At 40.0% G+C, this 24634-nt stretch overlaps 3 protein-coding genes across 3 annotated transcripts; 1 reads left to right on the top strand and 2 right to left on the bottom strand.

Annotated features, from left to right (window-relative positions):
• Positions 1-680: 680 nt before the first annotated feature.
• Positions 681-8668, top strand: LOC308571767 (vomeronasal type-2 receptor 26-like; the record flags this gene model as incomplete). Its single annotated transcript, XM_081167396.1, has 5 exons — positions 681-842; positions 2182-3030; positions 5279-5500; positions 7216-7342; positions 7770-8668. 5 exons carry the CDS (start codon positions 681-683, stop codon positions 8666-8668), a joined length of 2259 nt encoding a protein of 752 aa, XP_081023522.1.
• Positions 8669-10727: 2059 nt separating this feature from the next.
• On the bottom strand, positions 10728-11696 carry LOC308571766 (olfactory receptor 6M1-like; the record flags this gene model as incomplete). The annotated part of the gene is made up of 1 exon (XM_081167395.1): positions 10728-11696. One exon carries the CDS (start codon positions 11694-11696, stop codon positions 10728-10730), a length of 969 nt encoding a protein of 322 aa, XP_081023521.1.
• Positions 11697-17312: 5616 nt separating this feature from the next.
• Positions 17313-18281, bottom strand: LOC308571764 (olfactory receptor 6M1-like; the record flags this gene model as incomplete). The annotated part of the gene is made up of 1 exon (XM_081167394.1): positions 17313-18281. The coding sequence occupies one exon, from the start codon at positions 18279-18281 to the stop codon at positions 17313-17315; it is 969 nt and encodes a 322-aa protein (XP_081023520.1).
• Between the last annotated feature and the right edge of the window lie 6353 nt (positions 18282-24634).

Here is a 24634-nt window from a genome sequence, read left to right as displayed (position 1 = left end):
ATACTCTTCTCCTTTTTGTTTTTGCTTCCAGGGATATTTCAGGAATATATGAAATGGCACAAAATTATTATTAGTTCTTTCCATTTCTGGATTTCCCACAACTCTTTATTTCAGGATTTATTTCATTGCCTTCTCTACAATCTGATTTTAAAATATGAACATGGAGGCAGAACTGATTGAAGGATGCTTTAACACAATTCCACCTTCACAAAAGGTTGACAAGCTCTGTCTTGCAGGGCATTGAACTACATAACCCTCTGAGTCCCTTCAGTCTCTACAATTCTATGAGTCTAACTATGCTCCGTTTATCAGCCAAACAAAGCATCTTGCAATACTAAAAAATAATTTAAAACAATTAACTCACCACAATATTTTTGCTTACATTTTTCATGTTTTTGAAGCTGTGTGTGTAGATTGACTCTAAAGCTTTATACTCTACTGATGTGCATGCCAGAAAGCAGATGCCTGCGGAAGAACAATGTGAACATGGCAAGCAGTTCATGATATCTGGAACATTATTGTGATGCGATGTGGCCTATGCTTTCTTTACAGGGTAGTGACAAAATATTACCAGCATGTCCTAGCCTTTGTGTTTGCAGTGAAGGAGATTAACGAGGATCCCAAGATCTTACCAAATGTTACATTAGGATTACACGTCTGACAGCTACTTCAATGAAAAGATGACCTACCAGACTACACTGAACCTTCTTTTCAAATTGAAAGAAATGGTACCCAACTACAAGTGTTATACAAAGAAGAATATAATAGCTGTCATTGGGGGACTTGACTCTGAAACCTCCCTTTGCATGGCTACCATCTTAAGTCCCTATAAGATTCCTCAGGTATGTATGCGAGGCATGGAGAAGTTTGTAAAGGAGCACTGAGTGTGTGTGTGTGGGGGGGGATGTATTTATTGTTGTATATCTTGCCTGATGAGACGGTTCTTTGAATTTAAGACCATTAAACTTGTTCCAGTGCTCTTTTTGTGGTAAACTGTAAGAGAAAGGGGCAGACACAAAGTAGGCTATATTAGAAATTTCTATCTCACCGACAGAGTCTCTCCTGAGTCACTATTTAGAACTTAGAAGTTAACCATCAGCATGATTTTCTCACTATGTAAGCTGCAGGAAAAATGCCGAAAGCACAGGTGTCTCTTTTACATCACCTTCATAAACCTAATGAAGGCCTTTGGCCTTGGCAGCCAAAAGGGACCCTGCACACTGCTCAACAAGATAGGGTTCCCATCTAAGCTTCACAAGAAGATTGTATCCTTCCATCACCAGCAATTTCTTAATCGATTCTGAACTGAAGAAGCATAGTGGCAAGTCAGCTACGACTCACCTCCCCAAAAGCGTATGGGAGAATGTGATTCTAACTACCAATATCAAGATGAAGGTCTACCAGGATTGTGTGTTGCTTTATAGAAGTGAGTTGTGGGCAATTTAAAACCACCAGGAGCAATGCTTCAATGCCTTCTACATGTGCTGCATCAGGGGCACTTTGGGCATCGCATGGCAGGACAGAGTCTCAAACAAACAAACAAATGAAAACAGCTCTCCCAAACCTTGCAGAATGAGTTGTTGTAGAGGTTTGACATGTTCTCAAGCCCTATCTGGGTAGGAACAGGCTTACTGTTCTAACTGATTTTAATACTGCATTTTCACAATGTTGTAATTTACCCGGGACCTTACAGTGACGAGCGGGTAAGAATACCAATCAGTAAATGATTGTCCTTTGTTCTACCCACAAGGAGTCAGAAATCCTATATGTTTTTCACAGTGGTGTATTGACTTAGCTCAAGAAAGGCCTTCTCAGCATTTCTGCTTTTCACATCCTAGAATTTGGACAGAGACATTTCTACCTTTACAAAATACTTTGGGGACTGCTTGAAGGATGAGTTAGAGTGTCATGTCCAATGTTTGCCCTAGAACTATGGAATGGAATGGGACCGATCATTTTCAGGATCCTCAGCATTGCAAGATGCAGAGTCTGCTATTAACAGTCATAATATTTTAGAATACCATGAAGCAGTGTAGACAAATCAGTTTCAAAACTCTTAAAAAATGAGAGAAATTGATGTGGGAGAGAAAAATAACATTTCTCCAGATAGCACTCTCTCAGAAAGCACACTACACTTCCAATCTGTTTTCAGCAATATGTCTTTATTTTATTTTCTTGTAGGTCTCTTATTTCTTATTTGGTCCTTCTCAGAGTATGAAAACCCAGTTCCCTTTCATCTACCGTGTGGTTCCCAATGAAGAGTATCAGTACCATTTGATTATCCAATTACTTCTGCATTTCCAGTGGACATGGGTTGGGATAGTTACATCAGGCAATGATAAAGGAGAGAATTTTGTGCAGACCTTGGTTCCAAAGCTTTCCCAGAATGGCCTTTGTTTGGCTTTCACTGACATAATGCCATCTCCGACAGACTTTTCCAACTTGCTTAATGAGTACCATACATCAGGGGATATAGCTGGCTTTGTTAAAGATCACAAAGCAAAAGCAGTTATTGTTTTTGCAGAAACTGCAGCTATATTTTGTTTTATATTCTTGCTGTATCAAATACAAACAGTAAATATGGTAGAGACATCTCTAGGAAGAGTATGGATCTTGACAGCTGAGTGGGACTTCCCAGCACTACAGTTTCACAGGGACTGGAGTATAGAAGTCTTTCAAGGAGCCTTGTCTTTTGCTGTTCACACCAATCAAATAGAGGAATTTCAACATTTCCTTCAGCCTTTAAATCCTTACTCACTCAGTGGAGACAGTTTTATCAAGGACTTTTGGCAGCAGGCTTTTGACTGCTTACTTCCAGATTCCCAGGAGTCTGAAGAGAGCTATGGAACTTGCACTGGTCAGGAAAAGCTGGAGAGCCTTCCAGGACCATTTTTTCAAATGAGCATGACTCCCCAAAGCTACAGTATATACAACGCTGCCTACGTGTTAGCCCATGCTTTACATGCAATGTATGTATTAAATCTCAAGCACAAAGCAGTGGCAGCACTTCCAAACTCACAACCATGGCAGGTAATTTTTAATTAAGCAAAGCATTTTGACAATCATGAGAAAACGTGTAATACATGGCTGGCCTGAGGCAGACAACTCTGGTGGTTGAATCCTATGGGGCTGCAGCTCTGCGAGCTCCACACCCACTTTTACCACTGCTGCAAGACCCCAGTAAGTGAGGCTTTGTTGGGCAATTGGGTTGGGTGCCACATGCTTGTTTTGGGTCAGATGGCAAAATGAGATGGGCTGACCCTGGCTAATATATATTTATTTCATCCAAAATACCATTACCTTGTGGCTTAGAGGGGGAAGTAGATTGCTGGGTTTCAATCTCTTCCATAGCAATACATTTATTTGAATTTTATATACTGCCCCTCAGTGTGCTTCTCAGAATAAAACACAAGATAAAAACAGAAGTAAATAAATAATACAAAAATAATGAAACAATAACCGCAGCCCTTCCCACAAATATATTTAAAAGGCTTTGGAATATCCATCAGCCCAATGCCTAGTTGAATGGGAACGTTTTCGCCTGGTGTCTATATATATACATATATATATATATATATATAGAGAGAGAGAGAGAGAGAGAGAGAAGTCATTAGATGAACCTCCCTGGGAAGAGCATTTCACAAATAGGAAGCCACTACAGAAAAGCCCCATTTTCATGTTGTCTCCCTCCGGACCTCTCGTGGTAGAGAAGGCACATGAATAAGTACCTCATATTATGAATGCATGTCCCAGGGTGGTTTATATGGGGAGAGGCAGTCCTCGAGGTAGTACAGTCCTGAGCCATTTAAGTCTTTATAAGTCAGCACTTTGACTTGGGCCTGGAAGACAAGTGGCAGCCAGCGAAGTCAGGTCAGGATTGGTGTTATATGCTCAAAGCGTCTTGTCCCTGTGAGCAACCTGGTTGCTGAATTCTGCACCAGCGGAAGCTTCCACACCATCTTCAGAGGCAGCCCTATATTTAATGTGTTGCAGTAATCTAGCCTAGAGGTTACCAGAGCATAGACAACAGAAGTTAGGCTGGGCCACAAGCTGAAGCTGATGGAAGGCACTCTGCACCACCGAGGCCACCTGAGCCTCAAGTGACAGCAGAGGATACAGAAATACCTCCAAGCTACGTATCTCATCCTTCAGAAGGAATGTAACCCCATCAAGAGCAGGCAGCCTCCCAGCCAACTGCCTTTATGTTTAAATACTGTGTTAACCACAGCACCAAACACCTAGCTTTAATTTCCCAGTTTTTTTCCAGATAGATATGTGGTTGGAATGGCTGTGTGTCAGAATTCCTTGTTGTGAAGCTGATCCCTACAGAAAGCAGGACTGAAGTTGCTACCTATCAGCTTTGAGCATGTTGGATTGGTTGTATGACTGGGTTCCCTGTGGGGAACTCAAACATACAGCCAATCTCCGCAGAAAGCAGGTTCAACATCACAGCTGATAGACAATAACTGTAAACATCAACTGATCAGCAGTGTTTTAAAGTACCACACAGGGCTCTTTGGAAGCCCTGAATGGTGCTTTGTGGTCCTAACAATCAATACCTGCTGTCAGTGTGATGTCAGCTGATTGACAGGTGTTCATCCCCAGCAACCTGCTAAAATTGGCCCACAATTGACAAAGGTGATAAGGATGAGGCTTTCTAATCAGATTCAGTTTCCTTTCTGCTCCAAGCTTACCTGATACCAGGGTGGGATGGTGGGGGAAGAAAGAGCAGATGACAAGAGTGGGGTTTCTCACTGGCAGGTCAAGCTTATAGTTAGACAGAACAATCTTACCCAGGAAAGTATGTCCCCTTTCTGTTCTTTCCACCCCAAAATCAATGTAAGAGGTGCCTTGCACAAAGGCCGTGGATAAATTTATGTGCTGTTCAAATTACATCTATTTTTGTTAAAAGGAAAATAAATTTTGTGTGTGTTTTTTTTATTTCCAAGAAGTGAATGGAGGACAGAAAAATGAGGCAGGTGCCCCCATTTCCTGAGTCAATGGAGAAGCCTCCAAATCAGTTCAGACTGAATCAAACTACATTGCAAAGCACTGATTCATGTCTCAACTGAATCTTCTCATTGGCACATACTTTTGATTGTAACTATTGTTTTTATATTGTTGTTAAATTGTCTTGTATAGCCTGCTGGTTAGAAAAGTGGACTATAGGTATGACCAAAATAAGCAAAAAAAAAAATGAATAACGTTGTAAAAAATTTTTTATGGTTGTCTCTTATCTATTTTTTTATTTAAACTGATTTTACCTCTTCAAATTTAGCTTCATCATTTCTTGAGGAGCATCTCTTTTAATAACAGCATTGGGGATCAGGTGTCTCTGAATGAAAAAGGTGAATTAGAAAGTGGATTTGATATTATAAACTGGATTACTTTCCCAAATAGATCTTTCATGAAGGTGAAAGTAGGGAGGATGGGTCCATGGGGAGGCAGACAGTTCACCATTAACAAGGAGATCATCACATGGCACAAAGTGTTTAACCAGGTATGGTCTGACATTTGGTTTCAGGTACAAAATATCAGTGAATATTCTAGTACGAATCCTAAATGTATTCATTTATTTGCCAGATTTATATCCAATCATCTAGGTCTTTAAGGTGGTTTACAAATATATTTGAAAATACTAACTTATGGGAAATTTTCACTTTAAAACATATAGAAACACTCATTCACAGTTCTTTCACCTGAGAGATTTCTAAATATGTAACTTTAACAATTTAAAGTATATCTCTGTGGAGAGTACAGAGCACCTGTCGTCAACTCAGCATAGGAAATGTTGTGAACTATTGGTATGTAATAAAGTAATATTTTGCAAACTGTTATGTCCTTTATTCAAACACTGTGTTGAAGCCTAGTGGAGTTATGTAGGACATGGAATCAATGAAGTTTTGGCTTGTTCCTCTTAGAGAACATGCTTGCCATATGAGGTTATTGGCCAAACTGAGTATGATGTTAATGGTTAGAATGCAATTAATGCAAATATTCTTAAAAATGTAAATAGAGAACATACATGTCCTGAAGAGCAATGGGGCAGGAGGTTCAGCACAGAGTGAGGGTCATTATCAGTCCAGAGCACCACTCCTAGTTTGTTCTGGCTGTTTTTTGATTAATTTGCAATGTTAAAAAGCCCAAGGAACACATTTAAATGCATTTTCTCTTAGAATGGGGAAAAAATGAAAATGTATTTCTTTAAGCTATTCATTTATAACACATATTTTAGTCTTTAGGGTTTTTTAAAGATGTGAACTGCATTGAAATATTTATTAAGCTAGAAATAACTAGAAGGGGAATATGTAGAATAGTTCGTGTTTCATTTGTCCCTTGTCATATAAGTCACTAGCCTTCTATAAGGCCTCAATGGAGCAAGCATTAGGACAGTGAAACTTTGTGCAATGTGCATTGTAGGAGAGCACATCTCTTGACCCAGAAATGATGAACTTATTTTGCATCGAACCTGTGTCCTCTCTTATGCCATTACTTTCAATGTGATTGATCCATGGAGATAAGAATATACAACAGGTGTGCACCAGTCACAAGATTCATCTAGTATCTGTATTTTGCAGATACAGCCTCTTCACCATGGAAAAAAGTAATTGCTTCACTGAATCCCATAGGGGAAGGGGTGGTGGTCAAAAGAGGTCATTGATCCTCAAGAAAGAGTTGAGTAGAGAAAATGTCATGGCCCAGTAAAAACCCTGTTATTCCAAGAATCATTGATGTGGGTGGGCTTCTTCCTAACCCATGGAGTTTTGGGAATACAGCTACTTTTTGCTGGGATAGATCTCTCCATGAGGAAGAGCCATAGCTTATCAGTAGAACATCTGTTTTGTATGCAGGCAGAAGACAAGACTGAGCTAGATGGATCAATGTATCTATCAGTAAATGGCAGATTCCTATGATTCTTTCCTATGTTCCCCCTGCAAAGAGATAATGATGGTGGTGAAAACAAATGCAAAATACAGTATATCCATGTGAAAAACAATGCAGGCCCTTGCTTTAGAAATGTGGCAATTTTTATGCAACCTAGTACCAGAGTGACTCAGACCATTAGAGCGTTCATGATCCAGCTCAATACACCCTCAATTTGGGCATGAGAAAAACTCAGACCACTCCTATTTGCCTTGTAATCTAGGTAGCACACAACCAATTGATGCACATCCTCAGTATACTAGCCCTTTCCTTCATTGCATTTCTGAATAGACACCACCTTCTTCTGTGTGTAATAACGTGTGTCATCCAGGGTTTGTGAGAAAAAAGAAGGAGGGGGAGCCATTCTGTTGCTACGATTGTGATCCATGTGCAAAAGGGAAGATTTCTAATCCAAAAGGCAAGTGTCAACCATGTTATCCCACGAACATGATTCCCCTTTCACCACCAGTGGCTCAGTTAAGTTTGTGTGGATTTATTTTATTTTTTAATCATTTTTATTGAGTTTTTTCTCTTATAACAATATCTGCAATCATTACATTACATTCAAGTTTCACTTTCCCCCTTTCCCTACTGACATCCCTCAACTTCCGTCCCTGGTTTATTACCTCTCATATTACAATCTGCTGTTTGTGTGGATTTAGATGATAAAGCTTGCAGTGTTAAACTTTATATTTAGATATGGGAATTTTGAAGGCATATGTACATGCAGAAGTCTCTTTCTGCATGATTGTGAACATTGCTTTTCCAGTATGCTGTATAGTTCAGACATCTACCCATGTGCTAGTTTCATTGACTGAGTTGTGATCATGCCTTTTCCTCTACAGATATGGACAATTGTATAAAATGCCCAGAAGATCAATATCCAAATGAAGACCAAGATGGATGTCTCCCCAAGATGTCACACTTTCTGTCCTATGATGAAAATTTGAGCATCACTTTAGCTTTCATGGCATTTTCATTTTCTGTGATCACTGCTTTGGTGCTTAAAATATTCATTAAATACAATGAAACTCCCCTTGTTAAAGCCAACAACCGTGGTCTCACGTACACTCTGCTCATCGCCCTTTTGCTTTGCTTTCTCTGCTCCATGCTGTTCTTTGGAAGGCCACAGAAAGTAATCTGCCTCCTTAGGCAAACAGCTTTTGGCATCATCTTCACTGTGGCTGTTTCTTCTGTGCTGGCAAAAACCATCACAGTGGTTTTAGCATTCATCGCCACAAAACCAGGATCCAGGATAAGGAACTGGGTGGGGAAAAGACTGGCAGCTTCTATTGTTTTCTTTTGTTCCCTCACTCAAGGAGCTCTTTGTACTGTCTGGCTCCTTACTGCTCCTCCGTTCCCATATTTGGACATGGACACTTTGGCTAAAGAAATTGTGGTTGAATGTAATGAAGGGTCTGTCCCTATGTTTTATTCTGTTCTTGGGTACCTGGGGTTTCTGGCTCTTGTCAGCTTTGTTGTGGCTTTTCTTGCTAGGGAATTGCCCAGTACTTTTAATGAAGCCAAGTTCATCACTTTCAGCATGTTGGTGTTTTGCAGTGTGTGGGTCTCTTTTGTGCCAACTTACCTGAGCACAAAGGGAAAATACATGGTGGCTGTGGAGATCTTCTCCATTTTAGCCTCTAGTGCTGGATTATTGGGCTGTATCTTTTTTCCTAAATGTTATATAATTGTCATGAAGCCTGAACTGAACAGAAAGTACTTAGGAAGGAGAATGAAGTAGATGTTAGTAGCTTGGGTCATACATTTCTTCTGAGATCCTCACGTGAGTTCTTTACTGGTTTGGAATTCTAAGCTGAAATCTTTCCTTCATTGAGGTTTAAGAACAGATAATCAGTGCTCAAGGATTTAGGAACTCATTTACAGATTTTGTTTGGTCTCCATTTTTGGAGTGTAGAAAGAAATAGAAGCTATCAGAGGTACAGCTATCTTACATCAACCCATAGTACACCACAACTTTCTTTCTCTTTCTCCCAGTTCACCAGATTACGAGCCTACCGCTCTTAAGCACTATACCACACTGGGTCATGTTACGATGTCAATCACATGTTTTGTGACAGAAGCATTCCTGACATTTACTGGAATATCGTCCCTTTAGTTAGTGACTATAACTCATCATATTACATAACATTTTACAAAGAAACAGAACTACAAATAATGAACTGATTTTCACACTTTTTTTGCATATATTATGTCATCATTTAACAGAATTTGAATAAAATATATCGCATTGTCTTATATGAATATAAGAATATTTAAAAGCATAGTTCTGACTTCAGGAGGGGAGATGGAGTGAGATGGTACATAAAGGAGAAAGAAACCAGAACAAAAGAGGGAGGGAACTGAAGCAGAATAAATCCCCACCAGCATTCAACCCATGGAATTGAATGAACTTTTAAACTAGTCATACAAATAATTGAAAACAACAGTAATTTATTGCTTATACCCCACCCATCTAACTGGATTGCCTCAGCCACTCTGGGTGGGTTCCAACGTAATAACAACACAACAAAATGAATATATTGGCAGTATGTCTGCACATCATATAGTGTATCCATTTTTGTACATTATTGTCTTCCTAATCAATTCACGGTTCTTAAATGGGTTATTATGGGAGAAGGCTCCTATCTCACCTTGGGAGAAAATGAGGTTGGTGTTTTATCAATCTATGTGACAGTAAGTTATACAGAAGTCAGACTAGAACACCCTATTCTGAGATTTGCAGCTGTCTGGAATAAAAAGCTGAGAGGAGAAGTATTAAAGTTGATGCTGTATGCTATTGGGAGACCTGATATTGTGTTATAACCTTATGCTATCTGATTAAGGTAGGCAAATAGATAAATTACACAGCTTCACAGATGAAAGCTATGAACTAATGGCACCATAAACCTAGGTTATGGGCACAACAGAATGTCTAGGCACACTTTTTTATAAGAAGAATACAAAGCTGAAAATGAATGAACTGCAGCTAAAATATTATGTTCATTTTCCCCATGATCTAGTCCTTCCCCTAATATTCTTAAGAGGGTCTCTTCTCCAGCCTACAGAGAGTAGCTGGAAGTGGGAAGGCAGAAAAAGGTTCTTCTTTCCTCCCACTCTGCAGTTTTAATCTGAAATCTTAGGCACAGTACTGCATACAGAGATCAGAAACTGCTCAATCTAATGAAATTCCCTGTAGCAAAATACACCTAGAACAATGGGAATTTCAAACACTGACCATAAACACCTAGCTGAATGAAAGAATGAATGAATGAAAGCTTGTTCTCTTATAATGGCAATGGCGGGCACTTGAGAGATGCCAAAACGGAGTTCTTGTGAGTTCCAGCTGAAAAAAAGACATGAATATCTCTTTTGGGGTGCTGAATTCTGGCCTTGTGCAGGGTGCCATTTTATGAAAGATTACAGAAGTCTGCCCTGGGGTACAGTTTGTTCATCCCCTCCATCAATATTCCACCAAAACATTCCTGTTTCCTCTATCCTGTTGACCCTGCCTGCTCAGTTTACAAATGAATTACTCATACACATTTAAGTTCCTATACTGCAGCCTTCTCATTTTGCTGGTGCAGAATCTCTGTCTGTAGAGAAAAAGAAGAGAGAACGGAAGAAAGCAGCCACGGAACATATGATATTTATTGTCCAAAGGCCTTATCAATCTCTTCTAGCTGAATGAATACTTGGGAAGGCATGACAATGGAGAAGGCAGATCAGAAAGGTTACTATATTAAGATCAAGGGTACTAAGGGGTCACGAGTTCAATCCATGATGTTTGGGAAAGCAAGTGCTTAATCAACTGTTTTCCTAAATATTGCACCAGTTTTCTTCACTGCATCTTTTAGCACATCCTTGACTACTTTATTTCTAAAGCTATAGATAATTGGATTAAGTAAAGGAGTAACCACAGTGTTAAGAACAGTGGCTACCTTATTAAAATCCATAGAAGAGTTTCCAGCTGGCCTAACATAGATGAATATGGAGCTGCCATAATAGAGAGAGGCCACAGTGATATGAGAGCTGCAGGTGCTGAAGGCTTTCTTCCTACCTTGGGCTGAGGGCATCCTGACGACAGTAACAATGATGCAGAGGTAGGAGATGGCTGTCACAGAGACGGAGCTCAGGAGTGTGAAACACGATGAGGCAAATTCAATATTTTCAACCAGGGTGGTGTCTGCACAGAGTAACAGTGTCAACGGGGCCGTGTCACAGAAGAAATGATCGATGACATTGGGGCCACAGTAAGGTAGTCCCGACTTGAAGATGATACCAAGAGCTACACAAATGAAGCCTCCAAACCAACAGAAGAGCATCATCAGCATGCAGACCTGGCTACTCATGATGGCCGTGTAGCGCAGTGGGTTACAGATGGCTAAGTAACGATCCACAGACATGGCACCAAGCAGGAGAACTTCTGTGGTCCCACAAAGGAAGTACAGTGTTATCTGGATAGCACATCCAAAAAAGGAGATGGTTTTTTTCTTTGTGATGAGGAGGCTTAGCATCTTAGGTGTGACTGTGGTGGTGATGATAATCTCCAGCCAGGAGAGTTTGCTCAGAAAATAGTACATGGGTGTGTGAAGGCGCCAGTCAAGGCGGATTATGAGGATGACCAGAGCATTGCCAATTAATGATAATGTATACATGACCAGGAAGATGCAGAACAATGGCAACTGCATCCCCCGAAGACTAGAAAAGCCAAGCAACACAAACTCTGTCACAACTGTTCCCGAGATATTTTCTTTTCCATTCAGGATCATTGTGCCATGAAACTGTAACCAGAACCCCTCCACAAAAGTTTGATGTCACTAAGGATTGTGCATATGAGGCTGGAAACAATAAAAAGAGTGAAAAAACAAGAATGATATAAGAAATCTGGGCCAAACATTTCCGATAAAATAATTTCGGTAAGATTCCTCTTTCAGAAAACAGAACATTGAATCTTACTTCAATGCACACAGTCACCAACTAGCTAAAGACTTGGTGCATGGAGGCTGTCTTTTGTTTCATTTTGTTAGAGTGTTCAAGATCTTAGGACAGCTTTTAGTTAAAATAGAAAATGTAACAAATAAATTGCATACAAAATCCATACAATTTATATTCAAACTTTTTTGTTTTAATTTTGGTTCCTCTGTTTTGTTTTTGCTGGATTGGTGTTGATTAAATTTGTTGGAGTTGGTGGTTATTTTAATTCAGATATAGCTGTAAACTGGTTGTTGTTGTTTTCTATTGATTTATTGGATTATTTATAGTCTGTATATTCTGTCTTTTAAAGACAGAAATGTCTGGGGAAACCCAGTCAGTTGGGTGGGATATTATTATTATTATTATTATTATTATTATTATTATTATTATTATTATTATTATTTCAGAATTTTTATGTGAATGTCATGACAGATATGGAAGTTTCTTCTCACTTCCCTCTTCCCCCCCAAAAGCTATGCAATGAACTTCAAGGAAATCAACATTTGTGGCTACTATCATCGTGCCCATCAATAATTTGCCACAAATTTTTGTCTAATGCACAAATCAAAGTAAATATGAGGATTCGTATAGAAATTTGAAATAAGAACAAAAGATCAATGAAATACATCTTAGCATTGGTTATGAACAACCCCATAGCCAGCTAACCCACAGACTGCTTTTACCGTTGCTGAGTTGAAGTCAGGGAGATCCAATAGACAGGGAACCCATGGATCAAACATGCTATGAACCAGATATGGGGAATATTTGGTCATCCAAATATTGCTGAACTACAACTCCCAGCAGCCCCAGCATGCATGGTCAATGGCCAGTAATGATCCAAGTTGTATTTCAGTAACATCTGGAGGGTGAAAGGTTCCCAATACTTGCTTTAAACACATTTATCCCCCAAAGAAAGAACTTACTAAAATATTGTTGATCATGGAAACCATTGCTCACCCCCCATATTTTTTCTTTTCATTCATTGTTGCTAACTGCATCCAAAACAGAGAAGAGGCAGGGAATTAGCCTCATGTTCTGAATGAATTCTAAAATGGATGACAGTATGAAACCATCAATACTTACAGCACTGCAGTGACACAAGGCGGTTGGAGTGGGGCAACAGCTGAAGGCAAGAAAATGTGTTCCAGATTTTCTAGATGAGAAACTCAAAAGCTGATCAAATCAGAAACGGTTTAGTTTATCTTTGTTGTTTAGCAGCTCTCGATATGTCCCTTTCTGTATGGCTCCAACTTCAAAACCATAAACTGAAAGCTATTAAACTATGTTGAGGTATCTCATCATACCATTTGCCTTTCAAGTCATAGTCTGACAAAGAAAAACCTAGATTCAGGTAGGTAGCCGTGTTGGTCTGACGCAGTCAAAATACAGGGTGAGTCCTTTAAAAGAGGCCCTGTGAATACAGCGCACACATGTTCCACGGGTCCTCTTTTAAAAGATTCACCCTGTATATTAAAAAATAAGAAAATAATACAAATAAAGAAAAGAAAAGAAAATCCTGATTTAACTAGTGAAAATTACAAAATTATATGCAGCAAAAAGAGGAAATATCCATATACACCCTGAACTGTTAATTAATTGCCCACTGAAGCAGCTTTTAAACACAACATACCGGTACTTGATTACAGTAGCCTATTTCATTCTCTTTGTGGCTCATTAAAGTGAGGACAATCACATGGGGATTCCTATCACAACCCTTGAGATTCAGCTGTGTGAAACCTTGATGTCTGATCTCACTGCCATGACCAGAGATAGACTGGGCTTCCCAGATCCTCCAGGTGACAGGGTTTTCCATTCACCACCACAGAGGCAAAAGTCTGAAGAACATGTGGGCTACTCACAACCCTGGTGGGTCTTCCTTGTAGCTGCCCTGAAGGTTGCCCACAGCTGCTGAATCCCCCGCCATTGCAAAATTTTGCATTGTGATTGCAGGGGGGACAACACACGCAGGAAGTGCCATCTTGCTCATTCATATCACACTAGCTCCGGTATGCCCCAAAGTTGCAGTGGGAAGCATAATTTTTTTTGGGGGGGGCACACACTGTGCTTTATTATTAAAGATTTTCTTGTTTTACAGAAGTAAGTGTAATGTCTCTCGTATTTTTTCTGTGTAACATTTTTACAAATCAGTTTCATAATTTACATGAACAGGAGGGAGTGCAGGTAAGGGGATATCAACATGTTGCCCCTGCCTATGTAAATTACACTCTTGCTAGCCAGGTGTGTTTGTGTGTGTGCGCGCGCGCACGTGCATGCTTGTAAATGCCCCCCTCAGTCCAGGCACCAGCCACCCCCATTGGCAGGTAGGTGCTTACTATTGACCCACTACCACATGAGGCAAAAACCTCGCAGCAGATAGCATTTTCCCTTTCCTGGAGAAGGCATTGGGAGGTCCTGTGCCCTTCTGCTCCCCTTCCAATCATTAGTTCCTATGGCAACCAAGTCACTCTGTAGTTATGCAAAGAGATGCTTAACATATTTTTCTTCACAAATAAAGTGGAAACAGGTGTGACCATTGTAGTAGTCCCCTTTTTCTGTATTCACCACATTATGTGGTTCTTACTAGTGTATAAAATGGGGGTGCATAGGTGTAATTGTAAATGATGGGATTTATGAGCACCTTTTCTTATATAGAAAAACAGTGTTCAGAGTCAGAATATTCTGAAAAAATAATAGAATCACAGAATTGTAGAGTTGGAAGGGAGCCTGAGGGTCATCTAGTCTAATCACTTGCAATGCATCCATGTTTGATAGCCATCAAACCTCTGCTTAAAATCTCCCAATGAGGAAATGGAATCCATTCCACTGTCTGCAATGGCAAGTTTGAAGGTCAAATAAGTGCCTTGACCAGTGATACAATTTATTTTTCAAGTCCATCAGGTGTTTATACAGGAGAACATTAATTATGTCCAGGAGGAAAACACTGTTGTCATGAATGCAAGGAGTAGGTGTACCTTATACAAAAATCCTGAAGCAAAATGGGTTTCAAGAAAGGACACATGTTATGTGCAGAAATACTTCTCGTACGTAGTATTGGAAAAGTACTTTAGAGAAGAGGCTGTGTTTGTTGTGGGGGAGTTGTGTTATATCCTCATGGACAATGCTGGTATCCTTATGCCAAGTCAGTCCATTTTTCTCAGCATTGTCTAGGCTGACTAACAGAGGCTCCCCAGCGATCATGTCTAGCAATATTCAGAAATTGTATCTGGGACTTGTCCTATGAAAAGCATATGCTATACAAGTGGTTGCTGCATGTTTTATATTTGCATTCTGCATTTCTTTCATGCTGGATCTCCAGGCATCCTAAATTGAGCTTCTATACACATATCTGGTTAGCTGCACTGAAAGACTGCTGCAATGCAGTGCCATTTTAGGGGATGGAACTTATTTTTTGCAAATTTCTTCAGTGAGGGCTCTTAAAAATATGTTTTAAGGTGCAAGAAATTCAAATCCGCTATTATTTCAGTGATTGCACATTTCTCTTGGCAAACCTATGTTTGATGATGAAGCACATAAACTGCTTTTAGAAAACCAAAGAATTTAATTTTACCTTCTGAAAATGTCAGCTAATCTTTTTAAATAATTTATATAGAATGTTACAGACATTTTACTCACCAAGCAAAACTAAATTGTATTAATTTAATAAAAATACTGTTTGAATTCCCAAGTCATGTTACAACCTTTTAGCACCCCTCAATTTTGGAATATGAAAGTTGAAAAATTCTACATGCACAACTGCTGCATCATGCCCCTTTAAACCCCTTGAAGACAATTACTCTAATTGTCTTTACCTACATTTCTCAAAAGAACTTGCAGTCAAGAGGGTTGTGGAAAATCTTAATGAATGTATAAAGCAATGCATTTTAATGAAACGGAGCAATAGAACTGAAATTAAGTTGTAGTAAGTTAATTATTCTCATGGGGAGGGGAACAAATAAGTTGGAATAAATACAGAATGCAGAAACTTTTAGAGATTCTAGACAATAACATTGAAATTCCAAGGCTCCCAAGGGTGTTAGGAGACTATATGTCTCTGAATTAAATTAAAACAAACTGATAATATGCTGGTTATTTCTAGTTATTCTGTAACATTTGTTAAACTTTTTAACAATCAACGTCACTATAAAATTTTATATTCAGGATGCTATTGTTGGTAGATATACATAGGTATGTAAGAACCTGCTGCTTTTAGATATTAACCGAGTATATTTTAAATTATAGGTCCAACAATTATATAATTGGAATCATCAAGCTTCCAACTGTTTCTACTACATATGTTCCTTGATATTTGAAATCTAGAACCTTAATTATTGGATGGTGGTAGAAAATCTGAAGTGGATGGCATGAGTTTGTACCCATTCTCCTTTCCTTCCCAAAGAGCTGTTGTTAATGAGCAGCAATGAAGAAGGTTCACAGCTCTCCCCCCCCCCCATGTTGTGGGAAATGTCCAGATTTGATGAGTGTTGGTGTCAACATTTACATGCAAATTTTGTCAATTTCTATGAATGTCAAGGTTTTGGTTGCACACTTCTCTGCTTGTCAAATACAGTATATGAATGCTCATATATATATCACTATAAACATTTTAAAGCAAACTAGTATGGGTAACATTCACCAGATTTTGGATAGTAATTGTTAACATGTCAGAAAACCAGCGAATATTGGCATTTAACAATAATTCATACAGTTAAACCTCACGGCCATCAAATTCCTGTGGGAATGCCTACCTGATTTACATCTTTACCAGATTACTGTTGCCTGGATGCAATGTCTATTGCAAGTCTTCTGATATGATTATTTCTTATATTTATTGGGAAACCAAGTGCATTCATTAAGATATTTCTCCCCATCTCCAGAACTTATAGGAATTGAAAAGAAGATGTGAAGAATGAACTATTTCAACATTTTTACATGGTTTATGGCTTTATTTAAGACTGAAACACCATGTCCTGCTATTAAAGAATGTTTTGATACTCTGGATATTAAAAGATGCAGAAGAAAGCAAGTACTGAAGTATGACAATGTCCACAAAAATGATAACTCAGTCATAAATACTGGGCTTTCTGATGAGGTGTTATTGATCACAGTTGGGACTAAAACTCCAGTCTTCTCATTTTGCAAGAGCTAGGTCTTTGCAAGAGCTAGGTCCAATGGTGCTAGTGACCCCAGTAGTGACAGCTGGCTTATACATGATGTGCTGCCATCAAAATGGTGCTCTGTTAGTAGCAGCAGCTAAGGAAGCAGACACAAAAAATCTGATATTTATTATCTGAAGCACTTTTGCAGTTCCTTCTCCTCTAAGAAGTACTTGAGAAAGGATGATATTTGACAAGGCATAACAGAAAGGTTCTAAGTTAAGTTAGGAACTTGAGTGACAAAGAAGCAAGAGATGCCTAATCGACTGTTTTCCTAAATATTGCACCAATTTTCTTCACTGCATCTTTTAGCACATCCTTGACAACTTTGTTTCTAAAGCTATAGATAAGTGGATTAAGGAATGGAGTTATCACAGAGTTGAACACAGTGGCCACCTTATTAAAATTCATAGAAGAACTTCCAGGTGGTCTGACATAGATGAATATGGAGCTGCCATAATAGAGGGTGGCCACAGTGATATGGGAGCTGAATGTGCTGAAGGCTTTCCTCCTGCCTTGCGCTGAAGGCATCCTGATCACAGTGAAAATGATGCTCAGGTAGGAGACAGCTGTCACAGAGACAGAACTCAGGAGTGTGAAACAGGATGAGGAAAATTCTACGGTTTCAACCAGAGTGGTGTCTGCACAGACCAACTTTAACAAGGGGCCAGTATCACAGAAGAAATGATCAATGACATTGGGGCCACAATAAGGAAGGCCTGTCTTGAAAACGGCACTAATCGCAACACAAAAGAAACTTCCAAACCAGCAGAAAAGCATCATGAGCATGCAGACTTGGTTACTCATGATGGCCGTGTAGCGCAGTGGGTTGCAGATGGCCAAGTAGCGATCCACAGACATGATTCCTAATAGGAGAACTTCTGTGGTCCCACAAAGGAAGTACAGTGTTAGCTGAACAGCACATCCAAAGAAGGAGATGGTATTTTTCTTTGTGATGAGAAGGCTGAGCATCTTAGGTGTGACTGTGGTGGTGATGATCATCTCCAACCAGGCAAGGTTGCTGAGAAAATAGTACATAGGGGTATGTAGGCGGGCTTCGAGGCGGATTATGAGGATGATCAGACCATTGCCAATTACTGACAACACATATATGACCAGGAAGAGGCAGAACAATGGCAGGTGCATCTTCTGCAGTCTAGAGAATCCAATCAGCACGAACTCTGTCACAACTGTTCCTGAGATATTTTCTTTTTCATTCAGGATCATTGTGCCATCATTGAACTGTAACCAAAAGACCCCGATGAAAGAAACATCAATGTGGCATTACTACTATGCATTATAAAGTTGAGACTAAACCATTGTATATATTGAATGTGTCGATTTTAGCCTTCTGGTCTGATTTATAATAATAGTCCTAGTGCTGCTTTAGCTAATTATATCCTTGTTGATGGGGAATTTTAAATTGTTTAAGTATTTTGTTTTTGAAAATTTCCTGGAGAACTATAGTTATGGCGTGACTTAGGTATAGAGCAATACAATAGAAACAAACAAAAAAGTAGAAAGGAGAAAAAATGATTTAAATAATCTGAGCCAAAAAGTTGTGACTAAAATTGTTAAATACATAAAACCTTTTCTGTAACATTCTAGTGTCAAAGTTCTGGATTATCTGAGGGAACATCTGAGGGAACATGCTGTCATTTGTGGGAATCCCTTCCCTAGTCAAGACTAGCATGTAAATGCCAAAACCAGAAAAAGGATTGTGACAGGCTTCTAAAGGGAGTCTCCACACTGGCTGAATAGGCAACAAAATAGAAAATATGGTTCACTGTTAACAAGTGAGAGGTGATGCACTATGAGACAAAAAAGCCCTGACTGCACACATGTACCCAATGGGGTCATAGCAGACAATGACTGACCAATAAAGATAAGGGTTAAGGACCCCTGGATGGTTAAGTCCAGTCAAAGGTGACTATGGGGTTGTGGCACTCATCTCGCTTTCAGGCTGAGGGAGCCGGCGTTTGTCCATAGACATCTTTCCAGGTCATGTAGAGCCAGCATGACTAAACCGCTTCTGGCACAATGGAACACCTTGATGGAAACCAGAGCACACGGAAATGGCACTTACCTTCCTACCTATTTATCTACTTGCACTGGCATGTTTTTGAACTGCTAGGTTGGCAGGAGCTGGGACAGAGCAATGGGAGCTTACTCCATTGCAGGGATTCAAACCGCCAACCTTCAGATCAGCAAGCCCAAGATAATCTGCATTCATCAGGATAGCTCAGTGGATATGTTGACTTAGTGAGTAGCAGCTGAGAAAAAGCCAAATCCCATTTGAGGGATCAGTTAGGAAAGGGATTAAAAATGAACCCATCAATTTTGTAATGGCTCAAAAATATTTATAGTGCAACCACATTTGCAATACTGTCCACAGCTCTGGTTGCCATACTTCAAAAAGTATCTTGTAGAGTTCAGAAAGGGGTGAGGGGAGGCAACCAAAATGAACATAGAGCTGGAACAAATTCCCTTCAAGGAAAGGTTACACTGCTTGGCTTTTTGGTTGGGAAAAGGGGTAAAAAAGAAAATTCTTCTCCCTCCTCCATAATACTAGATCTTGAGGCCAACCAATGAATGGTGGGAGAATCGGGACAGCTAAAAAGCTTTCACACAGAAAATTGTTAGTAATCTTTGGAAGTTTGCAACCACAAATTGGTCACCAATCTGGATGGCTTTAAGGTGGTTAGACAAACTTGATAAACCTCTACTGTATCCCTCCCTACTCTTTGCTATAAAAACATAAGGTTATTGGCATTTAGTCATATGTTACTCCAGTTTGAAGAGGATGAACCCTACAAAACTAGAACATTTCACACAAGATAATATTCTTCACAGATGATTGGAACAAAATGGCATTAAATTCATACCATGCACATAGATGCAATTAATGGATAACAAGAAAATAAATTATTTTTTTTTTTTGCTTGTACCTGATTTAAAGATGGAGAAAACGTTGATTCCCTCATTTGACAGCACTTTTGCGGGGGTGGTGGTGGTTTGAAGGAAACAAAAATAATTGTATGAGCTTAAGGATATTAAGCAGTTAATAGCAGAATCTTAACTCTGGGCTATCAGGCGTCAGAAGATGTGATGTGGGAGCCAGTAGGAATGTTGGTATTCATTTGGAGGCTCCATGGAAGCAGAAATCTTTGAAGATTATAAAACCAAGGGAAAAGAGAAAGCAAAGAGGGAGAGAGAAATCTAAGTATTTCAGTCCTCATGTTCTCTTCTAGAGGGATAAACTTTCTCTATAATTGTTTTGTGTGTGTGTTGGGGATGTCTGCAGTGTTTAGTATTATCTGTTGAGCTTGGGGATATGCACACTTGGGGCATTGCTCCTTGCAACATAAGAAAACACAAGAATTCCAAAATGGAAAGTTACATTGTCTCATCAGTATAATTTGGTTTTCACTGTGAAACAGGCATTCTCCTTATCCACACACAGTTTATAACTAATTAAATTAAAATAGTAATAAAACTTTCCAAAGTTGCATAAGTATATTCACAAAATCTTCAGAGACTCATTCTGTGAAATAATATCTGACTTCTTATGTTGTGTGACAAATGCTTGTTTTTATTTGGGGGGGGATTCAGCTCAGCACTACTAATTACCTTTGTAGTGCATATTGTCTTTTTGCTACTTTTTCGCTTTCCTTATGGGGGGGGGGGGAGCACATTTGCCTGCCCCAGCTAACTTCTTTAACAATTTAAATTACGGTAACTTCTGTTCCTTAAAATCACTGATACATTGCAAACTGAAGGGGGCACTGTGGGATTGCTAAGCAACTTAAGTTATTGGAGTTCAGAAATAGCTACTGTGGACAATATTTTGTGAGCTGTATGTATTAAGTATGGCAATGTATATTTTGCAGTCAGTTGCTTTATTTTATTGTTCCACTCTTGTCTCTTATCTTGTGGTTCAATTCAAATGTCTGATGCACATTTGTGTCTCCAGTACAAGGGGAAGCAGGTGAGCTTTTTCAAAAAGTTGAGTACTACTCATACACAGTACTCTTCATCAAGAGCAAAAGAATTGAATTGCGTGCCAAGTTCCAAGCCACAAGTTCCAAGCCACACGAGCCACAAAGTTCCCAGGAGAACAATAAAGCACACGGACACAAAGTATTTTGGTTTATGGGTTCAAATAGGTCACAACTTTATTGGATACAAATGTGAGCAGTTTGGATTAGGCCAGCAATGGAGAGAGAGAGAGGGTGCCAGCTGGTTGTGCCACGGTTAAATGTGCCCGTGGCCCACACAGAGTTCTGATTGGCTGGGGCTATCCAACAAGGGCAGAACTCCAGCAACAACAACCCAGGAAGCAAATGGACATCATAATAGCCAGTCTCTACCTGAAGAAAGATGGCTGCCTACATAGATATCTGTATCTATAACTCTTTGTTATGACATGTGGTCCCTGGAAGCACTTTATATGACTTTTTCACCCACATGACAGTCCCATTACTAGTGATCCCCTTCATGGATCACTGCCTTGCCGTGGCGAAGGGGCTTGAAGAACTCAGAGAAGCTATGAACTATGCCGAGCAGGGCATCCAAGATGAACAGGTCATAGTGGAGAGTTTTGACCAAACGTGATCCACCTGGAGTAGGAACCGGCAAGCCACTCCAGTATCCCTGCCAAGAAAACTCCATGGACAAAGACAACAGGCATATAAAAGTTATGACGCTGGAAGATGAGCCCCTCAGGTCGGAAGGTGTCCAACATGCTACTGGGGAAGAGCGGAGGACAAGTACAAGTAGATCCAGAGCTGATGAAGCGGCTGGGCCAAAGCCGAAAGGACGCTCAGTTGTGGATATGCATGGAAGCAAAAGGAAAGTCCAATGCTGTAAAGAAAAATATTGCATAGGAACCTGGAATGTAAGAACCATGAACCTGGGTAAGTTGGATGTGGTCAGAAATGAGATGGCAAGAATAAATATTGACATCCTGGGCATCAGTGAGCTAAAATGGATGGGAATGGGCGAATTCAGTTCGGATGACTATCATATCTACTACTGTGGGCAAGAAACCCGTAAAAGAAATGGAGTGGCCCTCATAGTCAACAAAAGAGTGGCGAAAGCTGTACTGGGATGCAGTCTCAAAAATGATAGAATGATCTCGATACGAATCCAAGGCAGACCTTTTAACATCACAGTAATCCAAGTTTATGCACCAACTACTGGTGCTGAAGAAACTGAAATTGACCAATTCTATGAAGACTTACAAGACCTTATAGAAGTGACACCAAAGAAGGATGTTCTGCTCATTATAGGGGATTGGAATGCTAAAGTAGGGAATCAAGAGATAAAAGGAACAACTGGCAAGTTTGGCCTTGGAGATCAAAACGAAGCAGGGCAAAGGCTAATAGAGTTCTGTCAAGAGAACAAGCTGGTCATCACAAACACGCTTTTCCAACAACACAAGAGACGACTCTACACATGGACATCCCCAGATGGGCAACATCGAAATCAGATTGATTATATTCTCTGCAGCCAAAGATGGAGAAGCTCTATACAGTCAGCAAAAACAAGACCTGGAGCTGACTGTGGCTCAGATCATCAGCTTCTTATAGCAAAATTCAAGCTTAAACTGAAGAAAGTAGGAAAAACCACTGGACAGGTAAGATACAATCTAAACCAAATCCCTTATGAATACACAGTGGAAGTGAGGAACAGGTTTAAGGATTTAGATTTGCTGGACAGAGTGCCTGAAGAACTATGGGTGGAGGCTCGCAACATTATACAGGAGGCAGCAACTAAAACCATCCCAATGAAAAAGAAATGCAAGAAAGCAAAGTGGCTGTCCAACGAGGCCTTACAAATAGCGGGGGAGAGAAGGCAAGCAAAATGCGAGGGAGATAGTGAAAGATACAGGAAATTGAATGCAGATTTCCAAAGAATAGCAAGGAGAGACAAGAAGGCCTTCTTAAACGAGCAATGCAAAGAAATAGAGGAAAGCAACAGAATGGGAAGAACCAGAGATCTGTTCAAGAAAATCGGAAATATGAAAGGAACATTTCGTACAAAGATTACCATAATAAAGGACAAAAGTGGTAAAGACCTAACTGAAGCAGAAGACATCAAGAAGAGGTGGCAAGAATACACAGAGGAATTATACCAGAAAGATATGGATGTCTCGTACACCCCAGGTAGTGTGGTTGCTGACCTTGAGCCAGACATCCTGGAGAGTGATGTCAAATGGGCCTTAGAAAGCACTGCAAATAACAAGGCCAGTGGAAGTGATGGTATTCCAGCTGAACTGTTTAAAATTTTAAAAGATGATGCTGTTAAGGTGCTACACTCAATATGCCAGCAAGTTTGGAAAACTCAGCAGTGGCCAGAGGATTGGAGAAGATCAGTCTACATCCCAATCCCAAAGAAAGGCAGTGCCAAAGAATGCTCCAACTACCGCACAATTTCACTCATTTCACATGCTAGCAAGGTTATGCTTAAAATTCTACAAGGAAGGCTCAAGCAGTATGTGGACCGAGAACTCCCAGAAGTGCAAGCTGGATTTAGAAGAGGCAGAGAAACCAGAGACCAAATTGCAAACATGCGCTGGATTATGGAGAAAGCTAGAGAGTTCCAGAAAGACATCTACTTCTGCTTCATTGACTATGCAAAAGCCTTTGACTGTGTTGACCACAGCAAACTATGGCAAGTTCTTAAAGAAATGGGAGTGCCTGATCACCTCATCTGTCTCCTGAGAAGTCTCTATGTGGGACAAGAAGCTACAGTTAGAACTGGATATGGAACAACTGATTGGTTCCAAATTGGGAAAGGAGTACGGCAAGGCTGTATATTGTCTCCCTGCTTATTTAACTTATATGCAGAATTCATCATGCGAAAGGCTGGGCTGGATGAATCCCAAGCCGGAATAAAGATTGCCGGAAGAAATATCAACAACCTCAGATATGCAGATGACACAACCTTGATGGCAGAAAGTGAAGAGGAATTAAAGAACCTTTTAATGAGGGTGAAAGAGGAGAGCGCAAAATATGGTCTGAAGCTCAACATCAAAAAAACGAAGATCATGGCCACTGGGCCCATCACCTCCTTGCAAATAGAAGGGGAAGAAATGGAGGCAGTGAGAGATTTTACTTTCTTGGGCTCCATGATCAGTGCAGATGGTGACAGCAGTCACGAAATTAAAAGACGCCTGCTCCTTGGGAGAAAGGCGATGGCAAACCTAGACAACATCTTAAAAAGCAGAGACATCACCTTGCCAACAAAGGTCCGTATAGTAAAAGCCATGGTTTTCCCAGTAGTGATGTATGGAAGTGAGAGCTGGACCATAAAGAAGGCTGATCGCCGAAGAATTGATGCTTTTGAATTATGGTGCTGGAGGAGACTCTTGAGAGTCCCATGGACTGCAAGAAGATCAAACCTCTCCATTCTGAAGGAAATCAGCCCTGAGCGCTCACTGGAAGGACAGATCGTGAAGCTGAGGCTCCAATACTTTGGCCACCTCATGAGAAGAGAAGACTCCCTGGAAAAGACCCTGATGTTGGGAAAGATGGAGGGCACAAGGAGAAGGGGACGACAGAGAATGAGATGGTTGG

The sequence above is a fragment of the Podarcis bocagei genome (genome assembly GCF_964188305.1).
Source record: "Podarcis bocagei genome assembly, chromosome: 13".
Classification (NCBI taxonomy): domain Eukaryota; kingdom Metazoa; phylum Chordata; class Lepidosauria; order Squamata; family Lacertidae; genus Podarcis; species Podarcis bocagei.
This window is presented reverse-complemented; position numbering and strand designations above follow the sequence as displayed.